Source organism: Tenrec ecaudatus, chromosome 1 (assembly GCF_050624435.1).
Source record: "Tenrec ecaudatus isolate mTenEca1 chromosome 1, mTenEca1.hap1, whole genome shotgun sequence".
Lineage (NCBI taxonomy): Eukaryota > Metazoa > Chordata > Mammalia > Afrosoricida > Tenrecidae > Tenrec > Tenrec ecaudatus.
In genome coordinates, this window is record NC_134530.1 from 263829625 (window position 1) to 263845493 (window position 15869).

Consider the following 15869-nt stretch of genomic DNA (forward strand, 5'->3'; position numbering starts at 1 on the left):
CTATCAAGATTAGCTTGTAGAAATCCTGAAAAGTTACCAAAACTTTCAGAACTAACCTGTCTGCCTTGAATTTAACTGGCCAAGTAGATATCCTGGAACGCCACTGTTTCGATTGCACCTTTTCTTTTAAAGCTAAACTCAGCAGAGTAAGAGAAGTACATTCCCAAGAGAACGTGTCTGTAGACGTCACTGGTGGCAGAGACAGTTTGAACACATTTGGTTTTAGAATATCAACTATTGTTATTTCCCACATGTCAAGTTTGCTCCGACTTATGAAAACCTCACATACAGCTTTGAAAAAATGGTGCCCGGTCTTGTATCATCCTCAGAACTGACAGCATGTTCAATGTCACTGTGTGGCTCCTGTACCAATCCACCACATTGCGGTTCTTCCACAGCCTTGCTGGTCCTCTACTCCATCAAACACAAAGTCCTCCTCTTATGGTTGATCTCTCCTAATGGCAAGACACACATGTCTGGCAAGATACTATTGTGACCATAAGGTTTTCATGGGCTAATTTCAGAAGTGGACCAGCAGGTCTTTCTTCTTAGTCTATCTTACACGGCAGCTCTATTAAAACACAATGGGTGACCAGGTGGGCATTTGAAGTAACCAGTGGATAACTCCCAGCGTCATCGAAACATGTAAGCCACTATAAACCAAAAACTGATGACGGGCAGTGGCCAGATTTCACAGAAAACTTTATGATAAATGTAAATAAGATCATTAATTTTTCAAAGATCTGACCATGGAGTTTATATATACACAGTTAGAAATATGCTCAGGCTAGCAAATGAATGTATTACCTATCTGGATCTAAAACTTCATAGATCGATGTTTTCAGCATGTCATTTCAATGGGAAAGTCTGGCCCCACGAAGGAAATCTTATTTTCTGTCTCAAATCCTGCTCCCTGAGTTTGGTGAGTAAGACAGGAATTTGACATCAGCTCTAATTCAACCCAGCTGAAAATTTCTGCCTATACTTTGAAGTCTACAGATTTTGATCTTGAGGTGAGTTAAGCAATTGCATTTGAAATATTGTCTGGCTGATCTGTGCTACTGAATCATACCCATGTTGAGGGTCATTGTGGAAGATTTCAGGACTTTTTCTGAGATGAAAAAAAAAGAAAGAAAGAAAATCCCTTTCAGGGGCATTCCGTATAGACAAGCAGGCCTCCATGACTGCCGTTGGTTCAGAGCAGGTGTGCTGTTTAGTCTTAGGGCTTAGCTGAAACAGATTCGTTTCTTCAAGACGTGGTGAAATCGAACTGCCTCTGTTCATTTCTTTCTGAAATGAGCTAGGCAGGGGTCAGTCACTGGCACTACAGGGATGTCAAGCCATCCTTCCGTTGTTATCGAATGTGGGAGACAGGTCAGTAAGCAGTCAGTTACATCCGCAGAGGATAATGCCATGTTTTAGGGAAACACAACTTGTTAAGACTATGTAAACACCCCAAGCCCAGAGGTGAAGTGAGATGGGAGATTTCGGGGTCCAGAGGCATTCCTAGAAATAATGCAATATACAGAATGTTAATTAGAGAGGAGGAGCTGGCCAGGGAGAGAGGGGAAGATGTGCTCTTCCCTAAGGACATTTACCTGATCTAGTGTCTTCTCATTCTGAACCAGGGGAAAGATAGTTATGCCTCTGGATAAATAATAGAATTATATAGAAAGAAAAAATGATGAATTACTAAAAAATGAATACTTGGCAGGACAAATAGTTTTCTAAGATAGTTTTCTGGATAGTTTTCTAAGAATCTTTGAAATGTCAGATACTTTATGTCATCTCTTCACAATTGTGAATCCTACACAATTCCACTTCATGCTAGACTTAATAGAGACATCGTTGTGGGTGTACTTCAATTGGTGAATACCAGTTGTGTGGAGCTTCATCCACCCCCTGCTCACATACACATTTAATTTCATAAGAATGGTAGCCCAAGATACACATTCACATTGAGAGGAGCCTCATGTGTGATGAGCTACTGGACATGGCTCAGAGACTACACATTTGGAATCTGTCGGGATGATGAATAAGACCAGAGAACGAGACTTCAGTTCTTACTAAGGAAGAAGGAACTCATTGTTGTCCGCATAACTTACCTGCTCTTCCTGTTATTCCTCTCAAATAACCCGACCACCCGCGGGTGACCTGACCAGTCGCTAGCGCCCTTGCTTCCCAGGCTTGCCCCTGCGGCCATCACGAGTACTGGAGGAAGCATGCCCTCTTGACGTACCTGCTCCTTCGAGGACCTGGAACACAATGTGCAGAATTCCAAGGGAGGGAGATTAACAAAAGCGGCACTTGCTAGGAATAATTTTTTATGTCACCCCTTTGAAGCCCCCATCATGGGTTAGTCACTATATAGAGAAAGAATGATGCTTCATCAAGATCGGAAGAAGGCTTATTAACCACCTTCCAGACACAGATGACACAAGCTTACTTTGCTTAAAATGAAGAGGATTTGAAGCACTTGTTGATGAAGGTCAAACACTACAATTACTACCGATTACAATTTAACAACAAAATCATCGGAAATGATTACAGGTGTCAAGAATTTCATCTTGCCTGGATCCTCAATGGAAGCAGCTGTCACAACATAAAATGATACATCGCAATGGACAAATCTGCTGCGCAAGACCTCCTTAAACGGTTGAAAAGCAAGCATGTAACTTTGAGGAATAAAGTGTGCCTGACCCAAATCATGGTATTTTCGATTGCCTCCTATGCATGTGAGAGTTGGAAGAAGAAAGAACAAAGACGAATGGCTGGGTTTGAATTATGGCGCTGGAAAAGAATATGGATTGCCAAAGAACAAACAAATCTATCTCGGAAGAGGTGCAGCTGGCATGTGCCTTAGAAGCCAGGATGGGGAGGCTTCATCTCATGTGCTTTGGGCACATTGGCAGGAGAGACCAGTCCCTGGGAAAGGACTTTATGCTTGGTACAGCAGATGGGCGTTGACAAAGGGGAAGACTGTCCACAAGCTGGGTTGACACAGTGGCTGCAACAATGGCCTCAGTCGTAAAAGGAATCAGGAGGCTGCCGCAAGACTAGCAGTTTCCTTCTGTTGCACATCGGGACACCACGGGTTGGAACCAACTCAAAGGCACCTAACAACAAGCATGGCTCGGTGTTCCCCTGCCCTGAGATTAGGCAGAAGTACTTTATTGAGCTCGAAAGACCTAGTCAATGTTCAAACTTATTCTTCAACTCGGAATCATTGAAGGTGCACTGCATGCTTGCATTTGTAACAATTCTCTCTATCCATGCGGGAGCCTGGCCCTGTTCTAATCTGTACAATGGGCTGTTCCAGCTACTATGGCAGTATAAGAATGCACCACCTCCTAACTGTTCATTTTAAACAAGCATTCTTCACAGACAGGGTCAGGAATTCAGACAGGGCACCGTGTGATGGCTTTGCTCCACTGTGTGTGGGGCATCAGCTCCATGGCCCGCAGCTGAGGGACACAGAATCATGTGAAGGCTCATTAACATGTTTGGCAGCAGATACTAGCTGTTGGCTGGGGCCTTAGCTGCGTCTGTCTGCCGGCATATCTACCCATGGTCTGCCAGTGCATATTGGACAGCTTCCCAGGATGGAGGCTGTGCTTTAAGAGCAAGTAATCTGAGAAAATAGACAGATGCTTTGGAGCCGTGGAGGTCATGAGGTGCCACTCCTTTGTATCCTCACTGATGGAGTTTGTTTTTAGATCATTTTATCGGGGCCTCTTACAGCTCTTATACCATTCCAAGCATCAATGGTATCAAGCATAGTTGTACATATGTTGCCATCATCATTTCCAAAACATCTTTTACTAGAGTCCTCTGTTTTCCCCTCCATTCCCCATCCTCCCACCTTCACGAATCCTTGATCAATCATATATTGTTATTTCATATCTTACACTTTCCATTGTCTCCCTTCTCTCACATTTCTGCTATTCAACCCCTTTGGGTGGGGTGTGTGTATCTCTATATCCAACCTTGAAGGAGTTTTAAAAGCCACCCAGATTCAAGGGGAGCAATAATGGGTCCAACTTGGATGGCTGAGTAGCAGAGTTCTAGATGAGCACATTGCTGTGGCCTCCCAGAAATGGGTAGTCTCTGGTGTTAAGAACAAACAAACAAACAAACAAAAAGAATAAACAGGCAGGATACTCTCTGTGGACCTATAAGATTCCTTTGTACAGAGCAAACATTTTCACCAGATAGATAGAAATATGAAAATTTCCTCTTTTATCAACAATCACTTCTCGGTTGAGAATGAAACGAATTCTATTTCTAAGATTCTAAATGAGACCCTTATAATAAAACTACAAATCTCTCAAATAATAGCCACCTGGGTCATACTCAGACTTTTCTCAGTTGAGTGAGAATGTCAGACAAGTAGTGGTTTGTGCAAAAGCCTGGTCAATATTCTTGGAGAAATGGCCCCGATATTCGTGGGAGAAAGCGGTATCTTCTTGTATTAGATATATAGCCTGGAACTGTCTGCCTTTGTTTACTTACCCTGCTTTGTGTCTTTTGCATTTTTTATTTTGAAATATTCATGTAAAATAGTCTCTGCTCTCTCGTTCTGATTTGGATTAGGAACTTGGGAGTTCACAGAGCGAATGAGTTGTCTAGTGAACAATTTATGTCTATTTTATTTCATATCCTTGATGGCAATCCCTAAAATGTAATATCCCGTGTCCCACTTCTTCCCTGTGTTTCTGGGTCCATGCCCTTTTCTCTGAACACTCCCTGTCTTCTGAACAGTGTCTTTCAGTAAATGATACTCTTTTTTTTCACAAAACAATTTTATTGGGAGCTCAGCCAGATATCATAGTATTTCAAAGTGCAAGCACATCAAGCAGTGTTGTACAGTTGCTACCACAATCCGATTCAAAACATGCTCTTCCTTTTTGAACTCATCAGCTCCATTTTCCCCTCCCCCTCCCTCAATGTTCTCCCCAGAAACCCTTAATCTCCTTGCTCTCTCCATAGGCTCCTCAGCCCTGGAGTTCATATACTGAAAAATACAATTTTTTTTATTCTGCGTGTACCCTCTTGTATTGTTGTTCACCTTGTAGACCTCTCTGTTGTTTTTTGAAAATTGAGTCATGAGCTGAGTTCATCTCCAGACCTGAAAGGTGACTCAGAGCCAGTGTCTTGCGGTTCCCATGACCTCTGTCTGACCAAGAAGCCTCGTCTCTTTCATGATTTCAATTTTGGCTCTACATTTTTCTCCCACTCTCTCCAGCCCGTTCCTTTGCAGAGCCTTCTGTAATGGGAGCTGGGCACTATCTAGTTATTCTGATCTCAGTGTTGTGGAAACTTAGGTTTGTGTGATCCTTTCGTCCACAGGACTAAATCTTGCCATGTGTCTTCAATCTTCTTCACTTTGCTCTAGAGTTGTAGCTTTCTGCAGTCTTGGAAACCCACAAGGGCAGTTATAGCCTGTCCTAGATGGGTGCTTGAAATTGGAATCCACTCACTAGCAGCGAGTTTGGTTTGGTCTTTGTTGTAGAACATCTGGGTGTCCTGGTCCACCATTTTCTGTGTAAAATTGTTGCTACATGATCTTAGATTACTCTCAAGAAGAAACGGAGATGATATGAAGAGGTTTGAAAAAGTTCATAGAAATGTTCTATTGTATCTTAATTGCAGTTTTCCATGAACTTTTTGAAGGCTCCTCCTACGTTTGGACTTGTGAGGTTATGTTTTAACTTTATCTAATTCAGCATTGATTTCATATTTGTTTTAGGCTTAATATGAGGATCAAGTGAGTTGATTTTATTTAAGAGTGTCTTAAAATAATTATTTATAAACTATTAAGGGACCAGGGGGGAAGGGGAGAGTCGGGAGGGAGGGGGAGGGAGGAAAAAGGAAACCGAGCTGATTCCAGGAACCCAAGTGGAAGGTGAATTTTGAGAATGATGAGTGCAACGAATGTATAAGGGTGCTTTGCTCAATTGATGTGTGTATGGATTGTGACAAGACTTGTATGAGCCCCAATAAAAAGATTTATTAATTTTAAAAGAGTGTCTTACATTATTTGATTGCATGTTCTGATTCTGTTTTCTCTACGTGTACTTTCAGTTGTAACTATGTTAAGTTGTTCTCCTTTCTGTGTGACTTGTGGTCTCACCATGCTCTCATTTTCTCTGGGAGTTCTTGTTCTTAGTGCTTCATTTATTTCTTGCATGACTCTTGTCTTATTCATTGCCCTTTATCCCTGCTTCCTTGTCACTTGCCCCGTCATTCTGCATCCTTTCATGGTAATGCTAGTACTTCTAGGAGCAATAAAGTATAAAAGTGCATGTGTTTTTTATGCATTTTCTAACTCCTCGATATCACTGAAATGGTAGTCCATTATGGAAAAAATCTTCCTGTTTCTTCACATCTTCTTGTTTGTGTCCGTACGTCTCTGACATTGTATGTTGTCGTCACTAGATTTTCCTCTCACGTGCACACTTACTTTCAGCCAATTAGACTCCAATACTCACCATATACTCCAAGATATTATAATATTGTTGACCATCTGGGATATGCATTATTACCATGAATGGAAATCACCTTACTGGCCACTAACAATCCCAGACTTGATATAGAGAATGTTACATTACATACTTAGATTGCCTTGTTTTTGTGGACTCTGATATATACTTCAGCATCTCTAAATACTTTTTAACAGAGTAAGTCTTACCATCCCGGGGGATTTTATTGTTATTTGGGGTTAATTGTGGCTTTCTTTGTAATCCTTCAGCTTAACATTAATATATATTTTCCTTTCTGTATGGTTAATTCTTTGTTGTGTGCATTGTCTTTCATTATTAGTTGGGAATTTTATGTGTGATTAAGCTTAGTTCATTTTTCTTCTCTTTTCCTCCCCTCTATTTCAAGATTCCCTATTGTCTTGATAGTGTTTATTTGGTTCCTCTACTAATATGTGGCCTGGTGTACGCTAACTTTATAGTTGGTGCTCTGAAATGAATGATTAACCCATGACTCTTGTGCATAAAGAGGTTACATTTCCTTGAGGGGACTTTACATATATCCGAACAATTACAAGATATTTTGATACCTGGCAATAAAGGTCAGAATGGGTTTAGGAGGAAGGATGAGAGAGAATGCACAGAAAGGAGGGTCTGAAGACAGACCATGACGTCCATTCAAATGGCAGAAATTCGGTTGCGTTTGGGAGAGTTGAGGGGATGAAACTATTTCCAGGTCACAGAATGGCAAAGTTTGGACTCTTCTCTGTGTCGTTTTGAGCAGGAAAATGACTTAAAGAGGATATGCTTCTGGCAGGGAGGTGGCTATAAGTGGAAAACATAAAGGAGAGATATCCAAGACTTACTGATTTGTGAACTCATCCAACAAAATATGTGCCCAAAGACCCGAAGATAGGAGCTATGGGAACTCACCCACCTTACCCTGAAGGGGTTACATTTCAGAGAAAGAAAGGAACATCCATGGCGGGCCTGGTGGTGGCTGTGTATATAACACTGACCTCATGGCATTCGAGGTCTCCTAGAGGCTCTCGTTTGCAGAGATTTGGGTCAGGGTGGAAACCAATGCTCCATATTCTATTAGATACCTATGCTCCTAACGGCATCCCTTCATGTTCCCGGGTAAGCTCAGTGAAATCCTCCTCCTTTTGTTAGATTTTCTATTACATTGTTATCTTGCCTAAAGATGCGGCTGGAGGAGTAATTCTTCCCTTGGTGAATTCACATGGAGAGCTGACATATTGAAACTTGCCTATTGAATTGACCAGAGACGAGAGAGCACCTCTGCAGCTTTGTGGACACAGTTTGACATGTGGCTCAAGTCCATTCAAGAGTGACTTTCAGGGAAAACCGAGGCTCTAACAAGACACTAACTAAGGGCCCCAACATGGGGTTGCTGTGCTGGGAAATCATCCCGTAGTGTGGCAATGATAAAGCTTGTCTCTGTTCCCACCTGAAAAATGTCTGAAACTCACAATGATGTCTTCTTTTTTGTTCTGCCCAGGAGTCTTACATCCTTTCTGAAGAATTTGGCGAAAGATGTGAAGCTATAGGCAAGAAGTTATTGAGCTTAGAAGATCAACTTCACACAGCAATACATTGTCATAATGAAGATCTCATTCATATCCTTTTCATCTTGCAGATTAAGTACTTGCTAGGTTGTTATTTTATGAAAGACGACATTAAAAATTACACATGTTAACCCATGCCTCTGCACTGCTTGGAAACAGATAGATGCAGCTGTTATTCATAGCAGGGCACACCTCAGATCTCTAAGATTATTCAGTATGTATTACTTCCTCTCTAATTTTCAGTAAGGAATCCAATATTTTTTATTGCTAAACATGACCACTAAAGATTAAATATCAAGTTTAGGCATGCACATAGTAAAACTGAAGTGAATGCAGTTTCTCAACAAACTTACAACTGGGTTTATGGGATTGTAAATGAAAGAATCAGAACTAAATTATGACTCACTCAATTTTGTCAGCTTTGCTCAATATCAAGAAATCAAAATCCACCTTCATATTAATTCTGCTATGTAATTAGGCAGCAGAGTATCAAAAACTCATGATTTGGGGTTCAATTATTCTCCATTCCCAGGTACATGTAGGCTGAACTCAAGATAGCTCTTTACCATGCCTAACAATAGGATTTTCTTTCATCAGTAATTTCAAATATCTTTATGAAAACTAGCTACTAGTGAGAAAGATGGAATTAGATCATATTGGCTTAGCACTATGCATTCACATGAAGCGCCGTGTATTGCATTTTGATCTGTGGATAAATTCATTCATCACTGGTTATTTCTTCTAAGGGTAGATGATGGATACACAATTGGATGAAGGGATATTTCTGTCTCACCCTGTGTCTATCTTTCCAGTTATTTAATTACAAGTTGACAATTCTCTAGCTAAAACATTTTCCTCTTCATTTATCCTTTATATTTAGTAGCACAACTTTCATGAGATGAATTTGTGGAAAACGTAGCTATTTTGGTTCTGCTTCTCATTGTTGCTGTTCTTTTTAGCATTTCCATTCTTTCCAGACGTTATCATACTCGTGTGTGTTTACAGATCTTTACATGGGCCGAGATGGATGTTAGTCCCCAAGTATCCAGAACCACCCTTTAATGATAGATTTGACAATGTGTTTCCTTCCTTAGTTATTTTTTTCACATTGCTCAAGTGAGTTTTTTTTAAGTAGGGTAAAAACCGTTTTATTGATAAGTTTTGGGGGCACAAAAAAGGTAGTGAGTTCTGACAGCCATGATCCCACTGGGTTGTCTCGCACATTGCAGCTGTGCGTGCTGTCAAGCTAGGTTTTGAAAGGCAGGCATTTCATAATGTTCTGCCTCTTCCAAAACTTGTACTTAAGTCATTAGTTGCAAGTTGCTCAAAGATGTGGTTGAAGAAGGCTGTGATTTTTGTACCAAGTCCATTGAGGCCATTGATCTGAGTGTATTTGAGAGGTCAAGGCCTCCAGCAAATTGACATGTGACTGTCTGTTGATGGGCACACAGGAACAAGGCAGTGCAGAGGGCCACAAGACCTAAAGGATGCCCTGGCTATAGCATTGAGGTGGGGGGTTGCCCCCCAAAGGATTGTATCTCAGGCTTTAGGTGAGTCAGCTCACAGTACTGAGAGCTGCAGTCAGAGTGTTTGTGGCCCTCTTGTTTTGAAATGCTCTAGAAGGTTGGCCTGATTGTAGGAATTTGAGCCTCTTCCTCTCTGCACACCCCCCTTTAAAAGGGCTGAAGAGGCAGGCAGAAGGCAGGGAGAACAGCTATGTGTTTACATGAGACCCTTTTAATTTTCTCACAGCCAATTCTATTGCTACAGGACTATGGAAGTGTTATAAAAACACCTTAAGCTTTGTCATCCTCATCGGCACCCTCCGGATGATAGCACCTACTTCGAGGGTTTTCATGGGGTCTAAATGAAGCTATATTCATAAGGCAGATGTGTAGTGTAATTCTAATATATAATAGCGCTTGGCTTATGAGAGCTCTTCTCTTAGGTAGAAAATTGTGTTCTTTAAATCCATTTTTCTCATCCATCTTGCAAGCTGTGTCACAAGCTCAAATCACATCACATTTATAAGTGAAATGATTTTCAGGTATGTTGATTCTATTATTTGTGTTAACTGCTTGAATAAGCCAATCTGTAGGAACACAATACTCACATGATAAATCATTTAATTTGAGTACAAATTCTATAGAGAGGGATTTAATTAATTCTACATTCATGCTATAGATCGGGATTTCATTCTATATCAATGCTATAGAGAGGGATTTAATTCTACATTAATGCTATAGAGGGGGATTTAATTCTACATTAATGCTATAGATAGGGATTTAATTCTATATTAATGCTACAGATAGGGATGTTAGCCCTACTTGGCAGTTGAGACAGCTGATGGCTAGAGACTCTTTAGCCAATCCAGGGTTATTTCTAATGAATGGCAGAATCTTCTAATCACAAGCCCAAGGTTAGTCCTTGGTCCACTGAAAGACAGATGTGCCTATAAATTAAATGGTTTTGTTCTGCAGAGCATGCAGCTGCTTTAAAAATCTTTTGCTATAGCAAAAGTATGCATTGGATTTTCTTTTTGTGAAAATCTTGCTGAGGTAAGTGGAGGCATACTGGGAACTGTTAAATCAGTGTTGGGAAGTACGAGTTCCTGTCAGTATTCTCCTTCTTCCACATCTACTCCACAATGTGGATTTCCACACAGAGTTTTTGATGAAGTCCCAGTTTTTGTTCCCCCGATCACTAATTAAAAATCAATACACAAAAGATATGTTTGTACTTGTACATCGAGGCACTAGTTATGATTAGAACTGTATAGCCCAAGGTGGAAAGACAGATTTATGAGTTATCCTTACATAAACCAAAGATTGTGCTTCCTATGAGAATATACTTAGAGATTCAAAGAGCCTGCCAAACTTTTCCAGTCGAACTATGACTGGTCGGCGTTTCTGTGTTTGATCAAAGATAAAAAGCTGAGGCTGGTCAAAAGAAACTCTCATAATACCAAAGAATTGCACAGAATGCAATATTCTGTTTGACGTCATCAAGTGCTTTGCCAAAATCTACTGTGCACATGATACATAGTGAACCCAGTTAATGGAAATCCACACTAGAAGATTCAAACTCTGGTCGCTGTTAAGGTTTCATCCTTCCTAGGCAAGGCTCTGAGATTTGCACAAACTATATATGTTGGCATGGTTAGTCTGGTCTAGGCAGAGGGGTAGGGCAGATGGCAGTAGAGTCGAGGTTCCAAACAGGTTCTCTTGGCATCCTGATTCAATGTTGGGGACACGGGTGGTTGGCTGGCAGCCTCCTACTTTTGCTAGAACACATTGGATTGAAAGATATGATTAGATGTGCCAGCAGGTTATATCTCTTCATCATCCTGACAGGTTCACGAAATTACATGTAGCATGACCAAATAACACAACCTAGTCAGTACCTTGGGGCAAGCGTCTGAGCACAGTCTGTATCATTAATTGGAAACCAGCAGCAACGTGGTGACTCATACCTGGTGTCTGGAGAGAGGGCTGGAGGTTACTTACTTCACTGATCGTCAGCCCCAGAGTTGTGGGAGCAGTCATTTGAATCCCTAGGACATTTTTTAAATTAATAAATCTTTTTATTGGGGCTCATACAACTCTTATCACAATCCATACATACATCAATTGTGCAAAGCACCCTTATACAATCGTTGCCCTCGTCATTCTCAAAATTCGCCTTCCACTTGGGTTCCTGGAATCAGCTCAGTTTTCTTTTTTTCCCTCCCCCTCCCTCCCCGCTCCCCCCTTCCCTAGGACAATTTAAGATTCATATTGGTTCATAATTAGCAGTTAGGTTTGATAGATATTTTGAACATATGTAATAATTCCTGTAATTTCAAAATGCTTTACCTGAAAGCCTTCTTCAGTAGGAAGATGCATATGCTGGACTTTTCTCATTTTTCTTCTTCAAATTCTGCAATATACCTTCAAAGGAAAGATAGAACACTACATTTAGGATTCGGACATTTTTGGCATGCTTCAGTGCCCGGTAAAGCTGCTCTGCTTGCCTAAGAATAGTAGGTGAGATGGACAGACTGATTCTATTTGCAGTTCTGTTTACAACCTTGCCTGGGAAACCCTGATGGAATTCTATTCTCCCTGCTGATTTGAAATGCATGGCAGCCAATCGATTTGTTTTGGTGGTGCCTGATGCCATGCAAGGACTCTAAGGACACCCAGGTACATGTACGAATCATATCCCTTGGGAAAGTCACAGAAAATATTTGTTTGGTTCAACGTTTTCAAATTGTACCAAATGTAAACTCAACTGTATATCTCATATTTACTTGAGAGCCAACATCTCCTAACTAATTAGCTTCCCCAACTTAATATGTCCCCAAATAAACACCCCCCCCTTTTTTTCTCCATACTCCCCCGAAAACTTCACTTTAAGAATGTTGGGGGCGGGGTGCACAGAGAAATCAAACATGTCATCAGCCCAAGGCCAGTTCCTATGAAGGAGAAGTCAGACAGGCGATCATCTTCTTTCCTTCTTTACCAACTTAACCACCAGCCACCCCTCCTATAGCACTCTTTGCTTCTCTGCTGGGTTCTATATTCCATCTCAATGGCCACATGCAGAATTTACAGATAATACATGGGAATGTTGGGTTTATTAGGGAAGTTAACAGCATTCAGGATCCAAGAAGCTGTGGGAGCAGAAAATGATCCGATGCAGTTTTTATTTAAGAATGCCTCTTTTCAGCCATGTCATTGACCTGGCATCTCTCTGGTCCTCGGACTCACAGTCACGCAGCCTGCTGATCTCTGCCTTGCTCAAGCAATGTTACAAAGCTCTTTTAGTTCTGTCTATAAATCCCTAAAGGGTACTCCTCTCCTTCATGAGCCTCAGCCCAAAGGTACACAGCTCTAGTTCCTTTGTCAGCATACCTCACTCCCTAATGTAATGCCTAGAGACACCCTACTCTGCAAGTGAGCATCCTGCCCAGAGGTACTCAGCTCCCTTACTCTGTGGGCTGGAAAGAAGCCCACTGCCCCGTTCCCTGCTCTTGGTGTATAGCCTCTGTTACTTCTCTGCCACTTCTCCACCACACCTTTGAGGTCACAGCTCTCTGTCTCTTAGACTCAGGAGGCTTATTCTGCAAGGACCTTAGGATTCAAAGGATTCATCTCACTTCTATTTATTGATGATGGTGAGATCCCTGCTCTCCCCCACCCCCACCCCCCATGGCTTATTTTTAACTCAGTGGGGTGCCAGAACTGGTCAGTTCCTCATTTAGTGGCCCACATACCTTCTATGGATGGTCCTGCCCAGCCCTTCAGTGGGGTTTACAAAGACTATGGCTAGAAAAACAGTATCAGGCAATTAATTGAGCCACACCAAGTCCTTCTCAGTTGTCTGTCTGCATTGCAAAAATGACCTGTATCTCTTCCCACTCGTTACTCAGATTAAAGAAACAAATGCTACTGGCTGTGCCTTCGAATCTTTCCAGACTCTGACAGCTTCTCAGCACCTGCATTGCCCCTACCCTGTTCAAGGCATCATCTTTCCTTGCCTTAATGATTGCAGTAACTTTCCAATGTGTGTCCACATGCGCCGTCCTACTTCCCTTTACTCAACAAAGCCATCGAAGCCATCGTGCTAGCCCTCCGCTCCAGAGGCTCTATGATTCCCAACTAACTGCAGCATCAGGGCATACTGCATGCATGTCCTTGGGTATGTCCCCACAATTTTTTTCTACATATAAAAGGCATATCTTGATAATCTGTCACCTTTGCTTCCTTCAAAATTAGAACTCTTCCACAAAAATTCTAACATTAGAGGACCTGATGCAAAGGGCTTAAGTGGAGAGCAAATGCTTTGAAAATGATTAGGGCAAAGAATGTACAGATGCGCTTTATACAATTGATGTATGTATATGTATGGATTGTGATAAGAATTGTATGAGCCCCTAATAAAATGTAAAAAAAAAATTCTAAAATTTGCTCTCCCCTCCCCCACCCTGACCTCCACCCACCAAACTCCACATTTGAACTTGAATGTTTCCATTCCAGCACTTTAAAATGCTTCAGAACTCACATTTAGTAAGGCATTGTGCAGGTGGACTGACGAGATAGAAGTTCTTTACAAATACAGGTCTGAGTTTAAGTCTATTGATTCGAATTAAACTATCACTAACTCCATGAGGTACTCGGACTCGCCGGTGTCTAGACCTGCTTGGGAAGCACCTACAGTGTTTGTTTTGTCTGTTATGCTGTGAAACACAACTTGTATCTCCTGGTGCTTCACAGCTGGCACCACCCTTGCACGAGGACAAAAGACTGCTTTGAGCCCTAACCTTGTGAAGGTGGCATTAGACTCTTCTTTATACAAGTGAGACAGGTGAATCTTTCAGTGATAAACCTAGCTTTCTACAGCAGGTCAATGCCATCCTCATTGACATCCTCAGGTTTCCTACAGCAGGTCAATGCCATCCTCAAATACAAGTTTTCTGATTCCTATATGGAACAGAAATTGTTTTCGTGGGGATCTACGGTACTATCAGTTCATTTCTTCCAAGTGGCTTCTCTTTTGTTCTCTGACCCTTTGATGTATTCTGCCAGTGCTATACGTTTTATGAAGTTGTTGTTGTTGTTTTTTTTTCTGTAAAAGAAACATCTCATTTTGTCTCATTTCTCTCTCTCTCTAAATCCTTGAGCATATTACAGATAGCAGCATGTAATCTCAGGTTACACACCAAAGGTAATTAAACCTCAGGAGTCCATCGGGATGCATAAACTGCTTAAGCTCGGTGCTTACTCTTTATCAATGTAGTGCAAATTGCCTTCTGGTATTTGGTATATGGGACAACTTAAGATTTTGTTTTCACTAACGGTTAGACAAGCTCTCTAAATAAATGGAGGCAAATGAGGCCTTTTAAAAAGCAGGGTGGGGGTAGTGGGGACTAGGGCTACATTATTTCTTTCCTTTTACCGCAATCCCACTTTAATCCTCCCCTAGTTCAACTGCGAGGAGTGGACCATCTCTAAAATGCATGTAAATTACATAACTGCTGATGTCTGGCGAAGCTTCGGTAGGAGGAAAAGCTGCCCAAGGCTTAGCCCTGTCCGTCGGCACGCTTGCCTGGGAGAAGTTCATTTGCCAACTCCCAATGGCCTCTGGAGCTCTTGTTTGGAAAAGAAGAGAAAGCTTTTACAGACATGACCTAAGGGTGTCTTTTTCTCTTGATGCCGCATCAACATAATATTTAAATAACATTTCAAATGGCCTAAAAATAGTACTATCTCTGCAAGCTACTTTCCCCCAAAGCGATGGAGTTTTCTCCATATATGAGCTACCTCATGTGAGCGGTGTCAGTATATAGTCACTTTTCCTTTTGTTCTGGTGGTGGGATGAGGTTAGTCTGCAATTACATAAGTAAAGGGAAACAGGACCTTACTATGTGTAGACAAAAAAACCACTGTGGGTAAACTTTTCCCTGCTTAAAACCCCAGAAGGGAACCTGTTTATTAAGAGAATGGTTGCCTTATATATTTTGGATTACTATTTGCAAATAGCGCTGTGATTGTTGTTTTTCTATGTGAGAAATCACTTCACAGACTAGGAGACAAAAATACCAAGTGGCCTAAGGGAAAGGAAACATCTATAGACGATGCAAGTCCCCCTCAATCTTGAGGACCTCCGAGGAAATTGTACTAGTGCCTGGAAGTATAATAATCAGCAGGTCACACCAGGCTAGTGCCTGGCGACTTCAAAAGGCATCCATCATGTCATCAGAAAACTCAGGTTCAAAGTGATTTGCACAATACAAGTCTTCTTTATGGATGATTGGGGC

At 41.5% G+C, this 15869-nt stretch overlaps 1 protein-coding gene across 1 annotated transcript in view; it reads left to right on the top strand.

The window, feature by feature from the left end:
- DISC1 (DISC1 scaffold protein) overlaps nucleotides 1–8314 on the top strand; it is a 415073-nt gene extending 406759 nt beyond the window's left edge. The window contains 2 exon segments of the mRNA XM_075542777.1: nucleotides 8002–8193; nucleotides 8195–8314. Coding sequence (XP_075398892.1) covers nucleotides 8002–8193; nucleotides 8195–8314 — 312 coding nt within the window.
- The last annotated feature ends 7555 nt before the right edge of the window (nucleotides 8315–15869 follow it).